This window comes from Equus quagga, chromosome 15, assembly GCF_021613505.1.
Source record: "Equus quagga isolate Etosha38 chromosome 15, UCLA_HA_Equagga_1.0, whole genome shotgun sequence".
Lineage (NCBI taxonomy): Eukaryota > Metazoa > Chordata > Mammalia > Perissodactyla > Equidae > Equus > Equus quagga.
The window spans coordinates 40,020,051-40,040,551 of NC_060281.1; the positions used below are offsets into that span (position 1 = coordinate 40,020,051).

General features: G+C 39.5%; 2 protein-coding genes across 2 annotated transcripts; both read right to left on the reverse strand.

Moving 5' to 3' along the window:
• Nucleotides 1–6,403: 6,403 nt before the first annotated feature.
• Nucleotides 6,404–12,815, reverse strand: LOC124227099 (histone H2A.J-like). The gene is made up of 3 exons (XM_046640998.1): nucleotides 12,802–12,815; nucleotides 12,306–12,661; nucleotides 6,404–6,495 (listed from the first exon to the last, which is right to left on the reverse strand). Exons 1-3 carry the CDS (start codon nucleotides 12,813–12,815, stop codon nucleotides 6,404–6,406), a joined length of 462 nt encoding a protein of 153 aa, XP_046496954.1.
• Nucleotides 12,816–17,936: 5,121 nt separating this feature from the next.
• On the reverse strand, nucleotides 17,937–18,320 carry LOC124227386 (histone H2B type 1-A). The gene has a single exon (XM_046641364.1). The coding sequence runs from the start codon at nucleotides 18,318–18,320 to the stop codon at nucleotides 17,937–17,939; it is 384 nt and encodes a 127-aa protein (XP_046497320.1).
• Between the last annotated feature and the right edge of the window lie 2,181 nt (nucleotides 18,321–20,501).

Genomic DNA, 20,501 nt, shown 5'->3' on the forward strand with positions numbered 1-20,501 from the left:
TTTTCCTCTTGATTTAATTTTATTTCTGCAACCTGTGACACATTAACAGGATTTAAATTTCCCTCTATTTTACACAAAAGTAGAACTTGATATGTAATTTTTCTACCTTTCTTCCCTTCACAATATATCATGGAGCTCTTTCCCCACCAGCACATGAAGATGGTTCTCATTCATTTTCATGCTTCCTAGGTGCCCTCGTGTGAGTCTGTCCTGGAGATTGCTTAACCTTTCCCCTATGAATGGACATTAACATTATTTCCAATTCTTAATATTATAAATAATGCCACATGAGCAACTTTGTACATTTTTGCTAATTCACATATGTAGAATTATATTTTCAGAGTAGATTCTTAGAAGTGGACTTCCTGGGTCCAAGGTTAAGGCATACGTTATTTTGTTAGATTTTACTAAATTTCCCCACTATCTGTACTATATCATTTTACACTCCCACCAACAATGTACGCATTTGCCCATTTCTCCTTAGCGTTGTCAGCTGGTTGGGTTGTAGGATTTTTGACCTTCTAATCAGCAAGAATTGATATCCGAGTGTAGTTTTAATTTTCCTTTTATTTTGATTATAAATAAATATCTTCTCATGTATTTAAGGGCCATTTGCCATTTTCCCCCTGTGAACTTTCTTTTCATCTTGCTAAATAAATAGGATTACGCTGAATGTGACATCTTTAGTATGTTATATCATTCTGTCCGTAAGAATAAGATGGCCTCTTGTTTATTCAAACCTACTTTTGAGTCTTTTAGGAATTATAAAGTTTTCTTTATATAGGTTTGCCATATTTCCTGTTAAGTTTACTCCTAGATGTTTTATGTGTTTTGTTTCTTTTGAAAATTTGGTCTTTTCCTTTTTTATATCTTCTGAATGGCTATAGTTTATAAATAATGCTATTGATTTTTGTGTTAGTTTTCTACCCTGCCACTTTACTGAATCATCTTGCTTTTCACTGGTTCTCTAGGGTTTCCTCCAAGAAAGTTCTGTTATCCTGTTCCCTACAGAAAGAATCCCTCCAATTCCTGGGCTTACATTTTCTCCCCTTCTGGTGCCCCTTTTGAAAGCACTTATACATTCATGTGCCATGTAACAATGTTTAGGTCAACGTCCATCGTGTATGACATGTATGACAGTGGTCCCATAAGATTATAATGGAGCTGAAAAATTCCTATTGCCTAGCAACCTTGTAGCTGTCATAACATCATACCTGGGTGTGGATGAGCATGACGTTGAGGAGCTTCTAGAGGTGGTTCCAAAGGAATTGACTAATTAGGATTTGTTGGAACTGGAACAGGAACACATAGCTGATGAAGAGGCAAGAGAAAAGGAAACTACAGGAGAAGAAAAAATAGAACTCCCAAAAAATTTTCAGTAAAGGGTTTAGCAGAAGATTTGCAGACCTCAAGAAGCTCCTTCCAAGGTTTGAAAACACAGATCACAAAACCAAAAGGTTTTCATTAATAAAGAGGAATGTTCATCACGCATTATCCCCTGACAAGCAAATCTATGATGAAAGAAACAAACCAAGCAAACCACCATGGACATATTTCTGAAAAGAGTATCATCTCCTCAAGAAGAGCCTCAGGCAGGTCCTTCAGGAGGTATTCCTGAAGAACACATTTTTACAAAAGGAGATGACATCTCCATGCGAGTTCTTGACCCTGAAGAGCTTCCAGTGGCACAAGACGTGGAAGTGGAAGACAGTGATACTGATGATCCTGACCCTGTGTAGGCCTGGGCTTACATGTGTGTCTGTGTCTTCGTTTTTAACAAAAAGTTTAAAAGGCAAAAAAACAAATTTTTAATTTTAAAATAGAAAAAAGCTTATAGAATAAGGATATAAAGAAAGAAAATATTTGTGCACAACTCTACAATGTGTTTGTGTTTTAAGCTAAGTGTTAATACAAAAGAGTCAAAAAGTTAAAAATTTAAAAAAGATTATAAAGTAAAAAAGCTACTGTAAAGCTAAGGTTAATTTCTTATTAAAGAAAGAAAACATTTTTTCATAGATGTAGTGTAGCCTAACTCTACGGTGTACACAGTAGGGCACAGTAATGCCCTAGGCCTGCACACTCGCTCACCACTCACTCATTGACTCACCCAGAGAAACTGCCAGTCCTGCAAGCTCCACTCATGGTAAGTGCCCTAAATAGGTGTACCATTTTTTATCTTTTATACTATATTTTTACTGTACCGTTTTTATGTTTATATACACAAACACCACTGTGTTACGATTGCCTATAGTGTTGAGTACAGTAACAAGCTGTACAGGCTTGTAGCCTAGGAGCAAACGGCTATACCATTATAGCCCAGGTGGATAGTAGGCTATACCATCTAGCTTTGTGTCAGTACACTCGTGATGTTCACACAACAACAAAATCACCTAATGACGCATTTCTCAGAATATATTGCTGTCATTAATCGACAAATGACTGTACAGCACTTGCTATGTGTTAGTCAATATTCGAAGCACTTGATATATACATTTATACTTTAATTCTCACAACAAATGTACAAAGTACTATCATTATCCTTACTTCACAGAGAGGTTAAGTAATTTGCTTTAAGAGATGGAGTCAGGATTCTAGCCCCAAGCCCAGCTATCTATAGGGTCTGTCCTCTTACCCTCCACCTATTAGAAAATAAAATAGTTTCCTTTAACTTTTCTGTATTTTCCTTCTCTTAGTTCAACCACCTCAGAATTCTAATCTTAGCTTGGAGACAAAAGCAAGAGGAGTTTCGGGGCTGGCCCAATAGCATAGTGGTTAAGTTCACAAGCACCCTCGGCAGACTGGGGCTTGCCAGTTAGCATCCCGGGCGCTGACCTAGCACCACTTGTCAAGTCCTGCTGTGGCAGCATCCCACACACAAAATAGACGAAGATTGGCAACAGAGGTTTGCTCAGAGCCAATCTTCTCCACAAAAAAGAAAAAAGAGATAGAGGAGTTTCTTTTCTTTCTTTTTTACTTTTTTTTTAAATACCCACTGCTCTCTTTAGGAATGTCAGACATAGCTTCAAACTCTACTTGACTACCTTCCACTTCCACCATTTACCTTAAAGGTTTTAAAGTGGTTCAATTCCATTAGGTTCCTCTCTCTCCCACTCGGATTTTCACTTCCCTTTCAAGGAAATATAGGGATTAAGAGCAAGGTATCAGTATGGTTATTACAAAAAAAGAAGGGCAGAATGCCTTTATTTGTTCCTTATTCTAGTAGATGGAGGTGGAATTTTCATTGTGCTGAGTTAGTTTTACCTTGGATTTGTCAGACACAGTCTTTTGCAAGTGACAGAAGTCAAACCGAAATAGCATTTTTAAAAAAGAGAGACAAAAGAAGAGTGCAGATTCAGTATTATATAGACTGGGACGGCTCACACGATAAGAACCTTTGGAACAAGCACAGATGCTGAGACTGAATATGAATGCCAATCTCTCTCTTTCCCACCCCAAACTTCCAAACTCTCATTTTTGTTGATCCCTTTCACTTCACCTTTCTTTTCAATCTTTCTAAGAGATAGGAGACGCTTCCTCAGCAGCTGCAGTTTCATTAACATCCTCATAAAGGAAAAGAAAAGTATGTTCAAGCTGCCGAGATGAAAAATCTCGGAAAGCTCTTTCACTGGCTCAGCTCAGACCGCTGCCCCACCTTTGGGCCAATCACTGCGATCCAGGAGGGTCGTTCTATTGGCTATAGCCCAGCGGTTGGGAGAATGGGCAGCTTTCGTCGGGCGCTGATTATGCCAGCATTTCTCAAACTGCAGAGTTCTACCCTACCTTGAAATCAACTTAGTGGGCACCCAGAGCATGGTTTTTAAGAAATAGAAAAGGTTAGGATAGAACAGGATTAACATCTAACGACAATCTAAGTTTCAAGTAAAACATTTCACAAGATAGTTACAGACTTTACAAGAAGGGTGTGAAGAAAACATATTCTTAAATGGATTCATTTATTGAAATACTGCATATTGTTCTTTGGAATCTGGCCAGGGCTCTTTCTCTGCAGTTGTGTGCAGAGCTCTGAAAAAGCGCCGTTGGTGTTTGGTTTGCTGTTGTTTGTTTCCGTTCCCAGAAATGCCTATTACTCGCTGAGCTGTACTACCTGGAGACTTGACTGCATTTGCCTCTGGGGTGGTGGCACCTCGGTTTTCTTGGATAAGGGACAGGAAGCACGCCCTGCGCAATGATGCGCAGAAGCACGCGGGATGATGCCCGTCCGGTCGTTGCCATGTTGTTTGCCAGCTCCCGACGCTAAAGCATCGCTCCCAGCTCACTCGCTCCTTGCCAACCACGGAGGAGACACAATAGATCTTAGCCATAAGCCTTGCCTACGTGCTCCCGCCTTCAAAAACAGAAATAACAGAAAATTAAGGATACTTAAAACTGAGGGAAGTATACTCAGACGATTTTACTTTCTTGACTAGGGGATAGGGAGAGGTTAGTGTTCTGATTGGCTGATGTTGGGTAGGCATCTATCCAATCAGAGAGTCGAACTGGCAGTTCTACTTTTACACGTAGTCCCCTTTATTCGTTCGTCCAATTAGACCTGGTTATTTCAAAACCTTATTTGAATACACAGACCATAAATAGACCCCTTCCAGCTTGCCCAAGAAAATCGTCAGTCAGTCTTACTATGTTGTGTTGTGATTGATTCTCTAAAGGGTTTTTGTGAGTCTCTAGGAAAGCCGATGAGAAACGCGAGGACCACAAATGTTGACATTGAAACAGGAGTTTCGTTTGTTTGGCGAGATCCTAAAGCGAGTTTTTTCCGAAGTTCAGCTGTGAGAATGGGAGTCAAGTTTTCTGGGAATACCGGAAGTTTTCTAATACGGAGCCTCTGCTGCTACCCAGGGGTCTTGGAGGCTGTTGGACTGTTTCCCCAGAAGCCAAAGGCTTTACTCAGAGCCTTTTGAAGTTGTTTTTATCAAAGGTATGTTTTCTGAGTAATGACAATCAAGGACACCAGCTGAAAGTGAGCTCTAATTTATATTCTATCTCTATAACTTTGCTATTTCAAAATGGAACGTAAATAAGATCATACAGTATGTAACCTTTTGAGATTGGCTTTATTTTCACTCAGCATAATTCCCCAGAGGTCCATCCAAGTTGCTGCATGTATCAATAGCTTGTTCCTTTTTATTGCTGAATAGTATTTCATAATATGGATAACCAAGAGCATATTTGACAGTCATTTATTAAAGGACATTTTAGTTGTTTCAGATTTTTATTATTACAAAATAAAACACAAGCAAACAAAACCCAGCTATGAACATTCACATTCAGGTTTTTGTGTAAACATAAGATTTCATTTCTCTGGGATGAATGCTCAGTAGTGAGAATTCTGGATCACATAGTAAGCATATGTTTAGGTTTTTAAGAAACTGCCAAAGTATTTTCCAACGTGACTGTACCATTTTATTTTCTCATCAGTGTATGAAAGATGGAGTTTCTCCACATTCATGCCAGGATTTGATGTTGTCGCTATTTTTTATTTTAGTTGCCTAATAGGTGTATATTGATATCTCATCATAGTCTTAATTTGCAATTCCCTAATGATTATTAATGTTAAACATCTTTTCATGTGCTTGTTTGCCATGTATATGTCCTCTTAGGTAGAATGTCTCTGTGTCTTTCGCCCATTTTTTAAATGAAGTAGTTTGGTTTTTTTACTATTGAGCTTGGAAAGTTCTTTGTATTTCTAAATATAAGCCCTTTGTCATATATATATATAGTTTGCAAGTGTTTTCTTTATGTCTATAGCTGTTTTTTTAATCCTCTTCATAGGAACTTTTACAGAACAGAAGTTTTTACTTTTGAAGATATTTATCAATTTTTTCTTTTCTGGATCATTTTGGTTTCATATCTGAGAACTTTTTCCCTAGCTCTAAATTCCAAGGATTTTTCTTTTTTTCTAAAAGTTTTATAGTTTTACTTTTAAATCTACCATCCATTTTGAGTTAAATTTTGTAAAAGGCGTGAGGCTTAAGTCAGTGTTCGTGTTTTTGCCTCCAGCATCGTTTCTTGAAAAGACTTTTCCTCCTCCATTAATTTTCTTTTCATGGTTGTCAAAAACCAGTTGCCCATACTTGTGGGTTCTCTATTCTGGACCATTGATTTCTCTATCCCTTACCCTTTACCATACAGTCTTGATTACTGTATTATATAATAAGTTTTGAAATTTGGGCGAGTGATTCCTCCCACTTTATTTTTCTTTTTTAAAGTTATTTTAGATTTTCTAGTCCTTTAAAGTGTCAATCATTAATTTTAGGAGTTTTGGGTTTTATTTTTGTTTTTGTAGATTCCTCATGATTTTCCACATAGACAATCGTGTCATCTTCAAGTAGAGGGAGTTTTATTTTCTTCTTTGAAATCCGTATGCCTTTAATTTCTTTTTCTTGCCTTACTGTACTATGAAGGACTGTAGTATGAAGTTGAATTTAAAGGTGAGAATGGATATCTTTGCCTTGTTCCTGATCTTATGGGGAAGGATTGAGTCTCTCTCCATTAGTCTAATGTTACCTGTAGGGTAGTTGTAGATACCCTTTGTCAGACTCAGAAAGTTCTCTTCTATTCAAAGTCTGTTGAGAGTTTTTAGTCAGGAAAACATGGTAAATTTTATCAAATGTTTTCTACATTCCTTGTTATGATGATGTTGTTTGTCTACGTTATGCTGGTAACATGGTGGGTTACATTGATTGATTTCAAATATGGAACCAGTCTTGCATTCCTTGATCTTTATACACTGCTGGACCTGATTTGCTAATATTCTAACTATGTCCATAAGGATGTTGGTCGGTAATTTCCTTCTATTTGTACTGTTCTTTGATTTTAGTATCAGGGTAAATTTAGACTCATAAAATGAGTCGGGTAAGTGTTTTTTCTTTTTTTATTTTTGAGAAGAGATTGTATAAAATCAGTGTGAGTTCTTTAAATATGTAGTAGAATTCTTCAGTGAAACCTTTTGGGTCTGCAGATTTCATTTGCATAAGGTTTTTAATTACTGTTTCAGTTTCTTTAAAAGTTATAAGAATACTCAATTTTTCTAATTTATCTTGGGTGAATTCTGCTAGTTTGTGGTTGCTTATAGTATTCCCTTATCATTTTAATAGTCAGTTGTTATAGCCTCTGTTTTATTTCTAGGATTGGTAATTTGTGTCTTCTCTCTTTTATTATCAGTTTCAATAGAGCTTTTTCAATTGTACCGATCTTTTTAAAGGGTATTTTTTTCTTTCAATTATTTTTCTATTGTTTTTCTGTTTTTAATCTTATTGAGTTCTCCTCTTATCTTTATTCTTTCTTTCTGCTTGCACTGAATTATTTTGTTTGTCTTTTTCTATGTCTTAACATAGAAGCTTAGATTAATGATTTGAAAACTTTCTCCTTTTCTGATGTAAACATTTAGTGCAAAATTTTCCTCTAAGCCTGGCTTTAATTGCATCCTACAATTTTTTTTCCCAAGGAAGATTTGTCCTGAGCTAACATCTGTCCGAGTCTTCCTCTATTTTGTATGTGGGTTGCCACCACAGCATGGCCACCAATGAGTGGTGTAGGTCAGTGCCCAGGAATTGAACCCAGGCTGCTGAAGTGGAGCTCACTGAACTTAACCAGTACCCCACGGGGCTGACCCCTCTACAGATTTTTTAAATTAAACTTTTTTATTTTTAGATAATTGTAGATTCACATGCAGTTGTAAGAAATAATACAGAGACATACCATGTACCCTTTATTCATTTCCCACAAAGGTAACATCTTGCAAAACTTGGTATAATATCAAAACCAGGATATTGACATTGATATAATCAATATAGAATATTTCCATCACCACAAGGATCCCTCATGTTGCCTTTATATGGCCACAGACACTTCTCTGCCACCCACACTTCCTCCTCAATTCTTGGGCCACTAATATATTCTCTTTTCTTTAATCCTGTCACTTCAAGAATGTTATATAAATTGAGTTATATAGTAGTATATAAAAATAGTATATAAAAATAGTATATAAAAGTAGTATATAAAAAATGACTTTATTTTTTAAAGCAGTTTTAGGTTTACAGAAAAATTGGACAGAAAGTACAGAGAGTTCTTATACACTTCCTCTCCCTTTACATTAGTGTGGCACATTTATTGTAATTAATGAGCCACTATTGCTATACTATTAACTAAAGTCCATAGTATACATTAGGGTCCACTCTTTGTGCTGTACAGTTCTGTGGGTTTTGACAAATGCATAATGTCATGTATCCATTTTATAGTATTGTACAGAATGGTTTCCCTGCCCTAAAAATCCTCTGTGCTCCACCTCTTCACCCCTACCCTCTCCCACCACCAAACCCTGGCAACCAGGGATCTTTTTAGTGTCTCTGTAGTTTTTCCTTTTCTAGGATGACATTGGTTGGACTCATACAGTATGTGCTCTTTTCGGACTGGCCTCCTTCACTTAGCTATATGTATTTGAGCTTCGTTCATGCCTTCTCATGGCTTGATAGCTCATATCTTTTTATCACTGAGTAATACTCCATTGTATGGATATTTCATAGTTTATTCATTCAGCTATTGAACAGCATCTTGGTTGCTCCAATTTTTGGTGATTGTGAAGATTTATATAACATCATAATAATGTTGTAAGCATTCGTTTGCATGTGTGTGTATATGTGTATATATATATATTTTTTTTTGACTCATTTGGGTAAATACCTAGGAGCATGATTGCTGGATCAAATAGTAAGCCAATGTTTACTTTTGTAAGAAACTGTCTTCCAAAGTGGCTGTACAGTTTACATTACAACCAGCAATGAATGAGAGTTTCTGTTGCTTCATCTCCTAGCCAGCATTTGGTGTTGCCAGTGTTTTGGACTTTGGCCATTCTAATAGGTGTTTGGAACACTGGAATGATGAGACTAACCAATCAAAGCAGCGCACAAGGCACCGGGTTCAGCCAATAGAGGATTGTGGTTTTATTTGCTATTCCCTAATGATATATGCTGTTGAACAGCTTTTCATGTGCTTATTTGCTGTCTGTATATCCTTTTTGGTGAAATGCCCCTTGATGTTGTTTGTCCATTATTTCATATTTTTCTACTATTGAGTTTTGGGAGTTCTTTATATATTGTAGATACTAGTCCTTTGTCAGATATGTGTTCTGCAACTATTTTCTTTGAGTTTGTAACTTGTGTTTTCATCCTCTTAACAGAGTGTATTAGTTTCTTATCGCTGCCATAACAAATTATCATAAACTAGGTGGTTTAAAACAACAGAAATTTATTCTCGTATAGTTCTGGCAGGAAGAATTCCAAAATCAAGTGTGGGCAGAACTGGTTCCTTCTTTATCTTCTGAGAGAGAATTTGTCCCATACTTCCCTCCTACTTTCTAGTGGCTTCCAGGAATCTTTTGTGTTCCTTGGTTTGTAGCCACATCACTTCAATCTCTGCCTTCATCTTTCACATAATCTTTTCTGTGTCTTCTCTCCTGTCTCTTATAAGGACACTTGTTACTGGATTCAGGCCCTACCTGGGCTCTTGAGATGATATGAGATCCTGGATGACCCAGAAAGAATGCAGATACCAACCTAGAATCCAAGCAGACCCTGAATGGCTGGGATTAAGGAGAATCAGAAGAAAGGTGTTAGGAATTAAATGATTTATATCACATAGGACTTACATTTCTCTGTGGTAGCAAAGGAAGAGGAGAGTCATTCAGAGATTGCCATATTTTTCTCCCAGATTTTTTTAAGGGGTAAACTGTCAGTGCTCTAATAGTAGTGTTATATTTCAACAAGCTTACCTCTTATTTCCAGCATCATGTTATTTGGGTGCCATTCTCATACGATGGTCATATATTATTGGTTGATGAACACACTGATGAGTTTAGTTGGACTGTTGTAAAAAAGTACAATTCAAAATGGAAAAGGTATTCAAGTATCAGTTTTATTTCAACAGGGTAGAAAGAGCTTGAAGGCGAACTTAGTTAAATATGGTCCAGTTCTGATAAATTTCAGGATTTCAGAAGACTCACAGAGCGAAAGAAACCATGAGTGAGAGACCAGCCTATGTCACTGCCTTCATTTGGATTCTAGCAGCAGAGGGAAGGATTGGATTGATGACCCCATCAAATGGAGTCAGAATGTTCTGATGATCCACACATATTCTCAAAGAGCCACACCACTTACTTGGTACTAAAATTGTTTTCATTTATTTATTTATTTAATTTTTTTTTTTTTTGAGGAAGATTAGCCCTGAGCTAACATCTGCTGCCAATTCTTCTCTTTTTTGCTGAGGAAGACTGACCCTGAGATAACATCGTGCCTGTCTCCCTTTACTTTATATGTGGGATGCCTGCCGCAGCATGGCTTGACAAGCGGTGCATAAGTCCACATCCAGGATCCAAAATGGCGGAACCCCAGCCGCCAAAGCAGAATGTGCGAGCTTAACCGCTGTGCCCCTGGCCTGGCCCCCTAAAATTGTTTTTAATTGCTTTAAACTATTAGAAGAAAAAGGAACATTCCATTCTGTAGCTAAGTTTCATGTTTCTTCTCTGCCTGTCTCCCCCTTATTGACTATCTCTCAGTGACACACTGATTAAAAACAAGTCCATTTCATTTCACTAAAAAGAATACGGTGATGAGGGGCCAGGATTGAAGACGAAACACATTTAATTGATCATGGTGCTGGAGGTAGGGTTTTTGTACCAAGTTGAAAGTTGTCACTTGAATTTGCCAGACAAATGTGCTTGCAAATGAAAGAAACCCATTAATGAAATAGATTAGAGAGAAAGGGAGAGGCTGGTTAAAGGTAGTCTACTGAGGTAACCCTTAGAACAGAAAGAAAAGCTGCTGAGACTGAGTCCTCAGAGAGTGGAATCTGAGATACACAGACATCTCCTCTTCTCTTTCAGCAACCACAAAATTTCTTTTTTCTGATGTCACCTTCATTTTCTTAATTCACTGTAAGAACAAGAGACTCAGCCACTGGCAGCTCTGGATTAGTTTTCTAAAGCCTTCAGACTGCCCTGCACCCCTACAAATGCGTCCCTTCCATCTCTAGGTCTGAAAGTCCCAGGAAAGACTCTTATTGGCTCAGCTAAGGTGGCATTCGCACTCAGCCAATCATCGTGGCCCAGTGTGTGCAGTACCTTTTACTGGCTAAACCTGTTGCCATGTGGCCTGCTTTGATCAGCTATTCCCATCATTCCAGTGTTCCAAACAGCAAGTCCCTGAACCATTTGTGAAATAGGATACACAAGAAAACAGTAAAACAGAACGGAATAATTTAGATCAGTAATCTCAGAATCCTTCCACAATAGTATATTGTTTCTGAAAACTTTCTTTTTAGTTATTGTTATGCATGCGTATGCCTGAATGTGATTTTGGTCATATAGTAAAATGTATTTCTTAATGTGTATTGTAGGTAAAAAAAGAAAAAAAACCCTCAGCTTTGCTGCATTGTTTATTTGAATTCTGTCGCTGCCGTTGTTCCCAGAGCAGATGCCTGTGTAATGCGTTACTCCCAGCTGTAAGGCAGCTTCCCTTGTGTGGCCTTAGCCTAACAGACTACGTTAGAGTGTGATTGCTCTCTTAGCCCCTGTGCTCCTCATTCACCCACTTACATAGTAATCAGCTGTACTTATTTCCCCATCTGGGCTTCAGGATCATCTTACTCGTCCTTGTTTACTCCCATTTCCTTTGTCTTTAACCGCCCTCCACTCCCCACATTTCCACAGTCTGATTCCAGTGGAATATTACATTTGTTTTACTAAGAGTTTGCTATGGCTTTCTGAATTGATAAATGAAAAACAGTAAACACTCATCAAAAAAGTCCTATTTTACTTTACTTACTAAAATGGTTTCTCATATAACATTGCTGCCGAGACCAGCTAGGCAGCCAGCCCAAGGGGTGGACGGAATTAATGGAACACAATCTTTATTATTCAAATGGGACAGGGGACCATCAGCCTCAAGGACTGAGGTGAGGTCCCTCGGATAGCCACATATTTATTTGTAGGTAAAGAACCTCAACCGAGTACAATAGCGGAACTCATGCCTGTAGGGACACGCAAGCCAAAGTCCAAAGGTTCTATTCTTCATCCCCCTGAAACACACCAGCCCATCCCAGGTCACTCCCTTGGGGAGTATTTCAAGAATAATCAACAAGGTATACAGACGGCATTCTGTTCCTGCAATGGCCTGGCGTTCCTAAGCCTCATGCCTTCATGCTTAATAAGATATTCCCTTCGGGCCTTTGACTCCAATGCACAAGCCATCTGGTATCAGCCTAGGTTTAAAGCCTAGCAAGAATGCTGCTATGATCTGCCTGGATGTTGGGCAGGACACCGCCCTGGGCGATAGTCACTTTCCCCAAGAGCTTGCTGAGCTTCTCGTCGTTGCGGATAACCAGCTGCAGGTGGCGCGGGATTATGCGCGTCTTCTTGTTGTGACGGGCGGCCTTGCCCGCCAGCTCCAGGATCTCGGCCCTCAGGTACTGCAACACCGCCGCCAGGTACACCGGCGCACCGGCCCCGACCGGCTCAGAATAGTTGCTCTTGCGGAGAAGGCGGTGCACTCGGCCTACGGGGAACTGCAGGCCCGCTCTGGAAAATGAGGTGTTGGCCTTCGCCCGTACTTTGCCACCCTGATTTCCACGACCGGGAAAGATTATACAATACCTGTTTTAAAACTGTAAAAGTCGCATTAGACTGGGTACGGCCCTGTTTACAGTCTGACGGTAGGTGGTGATTTGCTATTTGATTGGCTGATAGCCTGTATCCAATCAGAGAGCCATACTGGAATCACCTTATTTACATACACGCTCCTACCCATTACCCAATCAGATGTTGACTGTCCAACAAGACAGTTGCACCTCACCTATAAATACCGCATTTGGGGGCCGTGCTAGGTTTTTGCCGTTTAGGGGCTGTATGGTAACTTTGTTAGAGGTGTCTTCAAAGGGCGGGGCGCTACTACAAAAAAAAGGTTTTAAGAAAACCTAAGTAAAACTCAAAGAGGAGAAAGGCTCCAAAAACGCCAGTTGTTTTGTTTGTATCTACAGGGTGTTGAAGCACGTTCTCCTCGATATTGGCATTTCTTCGAAAGCCGTGAGTATCGTGGATTTTTTCATCAACGACGTTTTCGAGCGAATCTTGGGCAAGACGTCTCACCTGGCGTATTACAACGAGAGCTGGATCATGTCCAAGGAGATCCGGACGGCCGTGCGCGTGCTGCTGCCCGGCCAGCTAGCCAAGCACGCTGTGTCCGAGGGCACCAAGTCTGTCACCAAGTAAAAAGCTTCTCACCAGGCAAGTTTTATAATCGCAAGGTTCTTTTAAGAGCCATCTACTGTTTTTTTAAAGGGCTGTAGACTCTTTTTTTTTAACGTGTGTCAGTAGGCCTTACTAGAGGAACAAACGGCTGGTCTAGCTAGTAAATGTGTGTTTTGATCCATTTGCCAAGTGTGCTTCGTTCACACCATTCGGCATGGTTAGAAATAGGTAACTTTTCGAGGTAGTTACACTCTTCTGGTTCTAAACATTAAGTGGGTTGTCGCATTTGCAGTGTTTTCTGTGAAACCTCAGAACTCAAATGAAGCCATTGAAAGAAGGGGAGCTCTCTGAATAGAAGCACACTCTGCCAGATGACAGTGAAAAGGGTGTTAAGCTGTGGAAAGACTTTAAGATCTTAGAGGAGTCTATCGTGGGGACATCAATCAAAGCTGGTTTGCTTCCTTTTTACGTGTCAGGTTAGCGCCCCCTAGCAGCTGAGACTTGAGGCTCAAAGCCCAGCGTTTCATCTACCTATTTATTGGAGTCAACTGGGCTACTGAGAACAGGTTAACGTTGGACTGTGGAGACCCTGCCATATCAAATAATTCTTACTGAAATCCAACAGTCTAGCTAACAACAATCAGCTGGCAAAGAGGAGTAACATTAACTGGATTTTCTCTCTTTTTGCATTACTTTTCTTAGAAGGATTACTTGCTTTTTGTTCTGTGACAGGCTCATTAAATTAATGCTTGTGTCTTGTATTACTGGACTGAGATACTGTGTCCAAATTGGGTCATAGGGTATTTATCAAAATATGGATGCCCAATATTCAAGTCAGGGGACTTTGGGTATAAGATTTATTCTGTCGTCATCTGGACTCTGAGCAGACAAGCATTAAAAAAAAAAAAAAAAAATCAGTGGTAAAGGGCATTGGAATAAACATCAGAAAGAAAGGATCAAATTATTACTACTTCCCAAAACCTGTGGCTTAGCGGGAATCCTCAATCTGTTTATATTTTTCATTTTTCTTTTTAAGATTTAGTGTATGTACTTCGTCTTTATAGTGAAAAAACATCCTTAGTACCATTTGATTGAATATTTACAGTAAAAATCTATAGGGAAAAAAGTGCCTCACACTTCCGTACACAGTGAGCCATCCTTGCAGAACCTTTGAATGCCTTAGCTGGGAGTCCTTCAAGGAGCTAACAGATGAGGCATCTGCACCACATTGTATGGAGGGAGCATCATTATCCATCAGAGATCCCAGCTGTCCTGGTAAGACCACATGAAAGAGCAGATAGCTGCATAGCTCCCAAATCATTGTCAACTCTGGAATTGAAAAGTGCAGTTTTTTCAGGCTGGTTCTTTCCCTTAGCAGCATGTATTCACCGATTGTGCTACGTGGATTAATATCTTGTTCCTTTGTATTGCTGAATAGTATTCATTGTATAGACGGCAGTTAGTCTATTCATCTGTTGAAGGGATCTTGGTTGTTTCCACTTTTTAGTTATTGCCAGTTCCTTACAAGGCTAAACACATGAGCCAGCAATCGTGCTCCTTGTAACATTTACTTAACTAATTTGAAAACTTATGTCCACACAAAAATCTGCACATACTTATTTATAACAACCAGATTCCTCCTTTGATGATCCATTTTTGTCATGTAAGTTTATCAGTGGGAGACAAGGAGGCAGCTGAACTACATGGTTTCTACTTGTGACTAAACTGAATAATGTGCAGTGACAAGTGACCCACAGATTTTAAAATAAGTGACAGGATAGGTCACTGATCACGACGTGCATCTGTTATTTGTGCAGTGACTTGTGAACTGAAGAGTCAGCAGTGGGGTTTGTAATTTATTCAATTACTGACTGTTAATGAAATCTGAACTATATTGTTGGGCAATTGGTGTTACTTAAACTGTGGTAAATGAAATCCATTTATATCAAAACCATGCAATGTGAAGACTATTTCTATAAAGTAAGCACCCCGTTAAAGATAAGAAAAATGAAAAACTGAGTGGAATCAGAAAGGTTAAGTAATGGAAAAAGTATTTTAAAAAATAAGGGAAAAGAAAAACAGTGAAATTAATAAATGTGAAAGTAAAGAAATAGCAAATAAATACAGTTTTAAGACTAATTAAAAGGTTAAGCAATAATTAATGTGGTTTGTGAAAGAACATACAAAATTAAGGATAATAAAGGAGTTGTAGTTACAAATACTGTGGAAATAAAATCATTGGAAACCAATTTGCTTATCTTTAAGACAATAGCTTTAATTTTCTTGAAAAATTTAATTACCAAAACTTACTACAAATTATTAGGAAATATAAACAGAATAATTTCATTTAAAAAAATTGTGAAAGAACTGTCATCTGAGAAAAGGCCCCAAGTCCAAATTGTCTTAAGGAATTTTACCAAAATTTTAAGAAAATAATTCCAATGCTGTTCAGTAGTTCCTGACTATTAAAAGGACAGCTATCCTCCATGTTTATGAATTGAATAAAAATTTATACCAAAAGCTGAACATCACTGCACACACAAAAAAGGAAAATAGTGATTATTTGTAGTATTAAAGTGTAGATTGTAAATGATACCTTGGCAACCACAATTCAGTAGAACATTAAATGAATTACATATGATACCCAAGCAGGGGTTTATAGCACAAATGCAAGGATGATGCAATACTAGGTAGTTTATAAAAATAACCCATCATAGTATATCTAAAAAGAAAAAGTTTATGATGATTCTCCAGAGATTCTGAAAGGGCATTTTATATAATTCAACATCCATTCTTGACTTACAGCTCTTAATAAAGTTGAGACAAGAATTCTTCCTTATCATAACAAAATATATCTAAAGAGGAATAGTGCAGATTCTTGAGGAAAATAAAGGACCAAACAGGAATGTCGACACTCTTCACTGCTGTTAATATGATTATGAAGGTATAAGCCTCTCAAATCAGACAGGAGAAAGAAATTAGAAGTGAACTAATGAAAAGGAGGCAGTAAAATGTTTACTAATTTCAGATATTACTGCAAAAAAGGCAAAACCCACCAGAATTTACCAAAAAGCCAATCTGAAAATGTCAATGCAGCAAGGTATAGTAGGGTGTGAAAAAGATGCACAGAAATCAATACTTTCATGTAAAAAATATAATGCTGGAAGATATGAATAGGGAAGTACACCGTTTACAATAAGAAAACAAAATATCTAGAACTACATTTAATAAAAAGTATGCCAAGTTTACAAGAAGGAAATTGATTCGTCCCTACCAGTCACATGGTCCCATTCCTGTAGGTGAATGGCTCAGGCAGGACTTGGGACTACGCTCAGTTCTAGAAAAGGGCCGTGAGAGGAAATCCTCTGGGAAGGCTTTCCTTGTTCTCAGAGACCCACTGAAATAGACTGTCTCTTCCTGTCTTTATTTTGTCCTCTCTGCGTAAACACTTGGAACTGGGACCAGCACGAGGGTAAAATCAGAGTGTGAACAGAGGCAATGAAACTGCAGGGCAGTGGAGCCAGGACTCTGATCATCCCAGTCCTGTTATTTCTCCACCAATCACAGTTGCCTGTAGAGAATATTCACGAAGTTCACAGGGATTTAGGAGCTATGTGCTGTGTCACTGGGGCAGCTGGGACTCCGATTACAATGAGTACAGTTGCTGTTAGCTCCTTGGAGGACTCCCAGCTGAAGCACACTAGGGGCTCTACAGGGGCTGTCCATCTATGGATGGATGTGTAAGGCACTTTTAATGAAATTTCACTGAATTTTCTTCATGTAAAGAAAACACGCAAATTCTGAACCAGTTAAAAATTAACTTGATGGTTAACCTAGGCTTTTGAGGCTTCCCGTTATACCACTGTTACAATTCGATCCTTTCTTTTCAAGGTTGTTTCATTCAGTGTATTAACACTAATTTTTTTAAAGCTTGTGTGTTTAGTCCCGCTTATCTAGTAATGCAGAGCTTAAACAGTCTGTTAATGATCCATCACACAGCAGACAAGCAACCTGTACCACATCTTACAAGAAACGTAAAGGGATTAGTTAATTGCGCTTTACCAGAGGATTGTTCCGTTCCAATATGAAGTACTTTTGAGAGAAGGCACTGTTTTCACACACGAATGTCAAGATGCTCTCAACACTGTAGAGCCTCAAATACACGTGAAAGGGTCAAGCTTAAAAACCGTGACTTGCCACGCTGAAGTCCCCACAGTTGGAGGGCATCCAGTCAACTGCACAAGACCAAACTTACCGTGCTGAGCTCTATGCACATGAGATATTTTCTTAAGACCCCGAAGTCGTCTCAGTTTTACTTTTCCGAGGGGAGTCTGGGGAAGCAAACCTGTGTAACTTTCAGGCGCACCAGTAGTGTTCCGCCAAGTCATACCCACGTGTTCCAAGCGACTAATTTTTCAGAGGGTTCCTCTTCGGCTACTCGTGCTGTAATTGAGGTAAACTGAATAGTGCCTCTACTATTAAGAAACCACATGCTAGCTGCTGTCTCCACACTGCGTTACCCACTTTTCTGAACCACTAAGTTTAACTTAAACCTCAAGTATTTCTTTAGCCCACCTACTTGAGAGATGTAGTCGCAAAGTTTACAGCCACTTTTTGGGAGAAGTTAGGTGGCTCTGAAAAGAGCCTTTGGGTTAGATGTGCAGACGCTTACTTGGGAAGTTTACTTTGAACTAGTATACTTGGTGACAGCCTTAGTACCCTCAGACACCGCATGCTTTGCCAGCTCTCCAGGCAGAAGCAGTCGAACTGCTGTCTGGATCTCTCTAGATGTGATAGTTGAGTGCTTACTGTAATGGGCTAGGCGTGACGCTTCTCCTGCGATGCGCTCGAATATATCAGTCACGAAAGAATTCATGATGCTCATAGCTTTCGATGAAATACCAGTGTCAGGATGGACCTGCTTCAGCACCTTGTAAATGTAGATAGAGTAGCTTTCCTTTCGGCACCTCTTGCGTTTCTTTCCTTCTTTCTTCGGAGTTTTAGTCACAGCCTTCTTGAAACCCTTCTTAGAGATAGTAGCACCTTTTGAAGATAACTCCGGCATGATCGGTATACAGCTCTATGAGAGTTAACAGCTCAAGAGTTACAGCTTGAAGAACTACCGCCCACGCCAAGCAAGCGAAGAACGGCTGAGAGAGTGGAAAGACTGGTATTTATAGGCGCGGCGCTCGAGTGACGTGTGGAGGAACCAATATCTGATTGGATAGTGGGTAGTGGCGTGTATGTAAATGAGGTGATTGCAGTAGGACTTTCTGATTGGATAGACGGCCATCAGCCAATCAGAGAGCACATTACAACCTACTGTCAGACTATAAATAGGCCTAGTAACGTCTTTTTCAGTTGGTGTTTACCGGTTATCTGTAGAGAGATGTCTGGGTGTGGGAAGCAGAGGGGGCAAGTTGAGGTCTCGCTCTTCCAGAGCAGGCTTGCAATTTCCGGTAGGCCAAGTTCACCGACTGCTCCGTAAGAGCCATTATGCTGAGTGTGTGGGAGCTGGTACACCCATTTGTTCAGTAGCCGTGTTAGACTATCTGACCGCTGAGGTCTTAGAGTTAGCCGTTAACGCCTCTCACAACAACATAGAAGATACGGATCATCCCGCGTCATTTGCAGCTGGCTATTCGTAACTATGAGAAGCTGAGTACAACTGTTGGGTAGTGTGGTTCTGGCCCAAGGAGGTGTCCTGCCAAAGAAGACCGAGAGCCAGCATCAGAAAGTACAGAGCAAGTAGACTCTCCAGGAAGCCACACCGGGCAACCTGAACGTCTGGGGAGTAAAGAAACATAAGGCTCTTTTCAGAGCCGCTCATATTGTCAATGAAGACTGTGCATAGGCTGCAGAGCGGCAGTAGTTGTGCCGTTTGGTGGCAACAGACTGCTGAAGGTGTATTAACTCCGTTTCTAAGTAACGTGCGGTACTCAGAAGTAGTGTTATGTTATGAGATCCTTGAGTTCTTTCCTTACCCCTCAATAATAATGCTAGAGAAGTAAGTTTATGGACTCAGTAGTCATCGGTTGGTTCTGCTATTAGTGTCTACTTTAGCCGTCGTATTTATTCTCTGGCAGCAAGGGATTAGTCAACTCACCACTGGAGTCCTTGGGAAAGAGAGCAAGCAAAATAGCCTAAGGGCTACGTAGTTTCTGAATTGTTGTGAATACAGGATTCTTCCTTTTAAGGCTTAAATTCTTAAAGACTGTGCCTGAGTGATGATTGGTTTAGGACAGGTGTAATCTTTCAGTTGCCAGTTTAATTCAGGTGGCAGTCCTACAGGACATGAATTAATCTAGCTGAGGCTGCACGATTTTCCAAAAGTAGTCTCTAGAAGTGAACTTTCCAAACGTGCTAGTGTGGTAGTATCAGAAAGTCGTTAAAGTTAGAAAAGAAATTAATCCTGAAATATAGTAAGGCATGTCTAACTACTTTAGACCTGTGATTTTACACATACCTAATAGAATGGCTTATTAAAATGTTGGACGAGATATGTCTTGAAGCTTGATGACATGTAATGGAGAGATACTAGTGTCAGTCTCAGAGGCAGGAATGTGACAAGGTCTACAAAAGTAAGTTGAAATGACTAGAGAATTTGGTCAAGTTTTTTAGAAATTGTAACTACAAAGAGAAGATAGTTTTATTTGATCTGTTTTGCAGACACCAAGAGGAATTGGGAAGCAAATGAACATTTAATGGGATTCCATCCCCTATACTGGAGTTTGGTCTGGATGGTCTCAATAGCACAGTCTCAAGGCTGCATCCTTGAAGTGACTCCTTGAAGGAACAGGGGGTGGGACTTAGATTCGAAGGACGGTGGAGTGGGTAAAGAGCCTTTGTTCACCTGGGTTCAGTTGACTGCTCAACTGACAGTCATGTTCTCTCAATGAGCACCTCCAACACTCCACACCTGGTGACTGGCTCTTAACACCATCACACGTCTCCTTTATTCTGCAATGTGCCCTGAGTGATCAGCAAGGGGTTTGATTAGTGTGGAGGTGGCTTATTTGGTGGATATCTGGCTGCACTGGAGGCAGATAGCCCAGCAGCAATAAGGCATATGCAAGAGAAAACAGATAATGATCCCTAAAATAAGTAGTATGTTTTTCCACCCAGAGCCCCATGATCCTAACCACTAATGAAAGCCCCTAGGCTTGGGGTTGGATCACTCAGGGAGTTCACTATGTCCTCATATGACTTAATGAAGATGATACATCAAGTGTGAACACAACATTCT

Bases quoted from the DNA above. Each gene is read 5' to 3' on its own strand.
- LOC124227099 (XM_046640998.1), bottom strand. The intron at 6,496-12,305 runs ATCATAGCAGCA...TGGAGAGAGACT, and splicing joins CCTGCCCAACATCCAGGCAG to CAATCCTTCCCCATAAGATC.
- LOC124227386 (XM_046641364.1), bottom strand. From the start codon at position 18,320: ATGCCGGAGTTATCTTCAAAAGGTGCTACTATCTCTAAGAAGGGTTTC.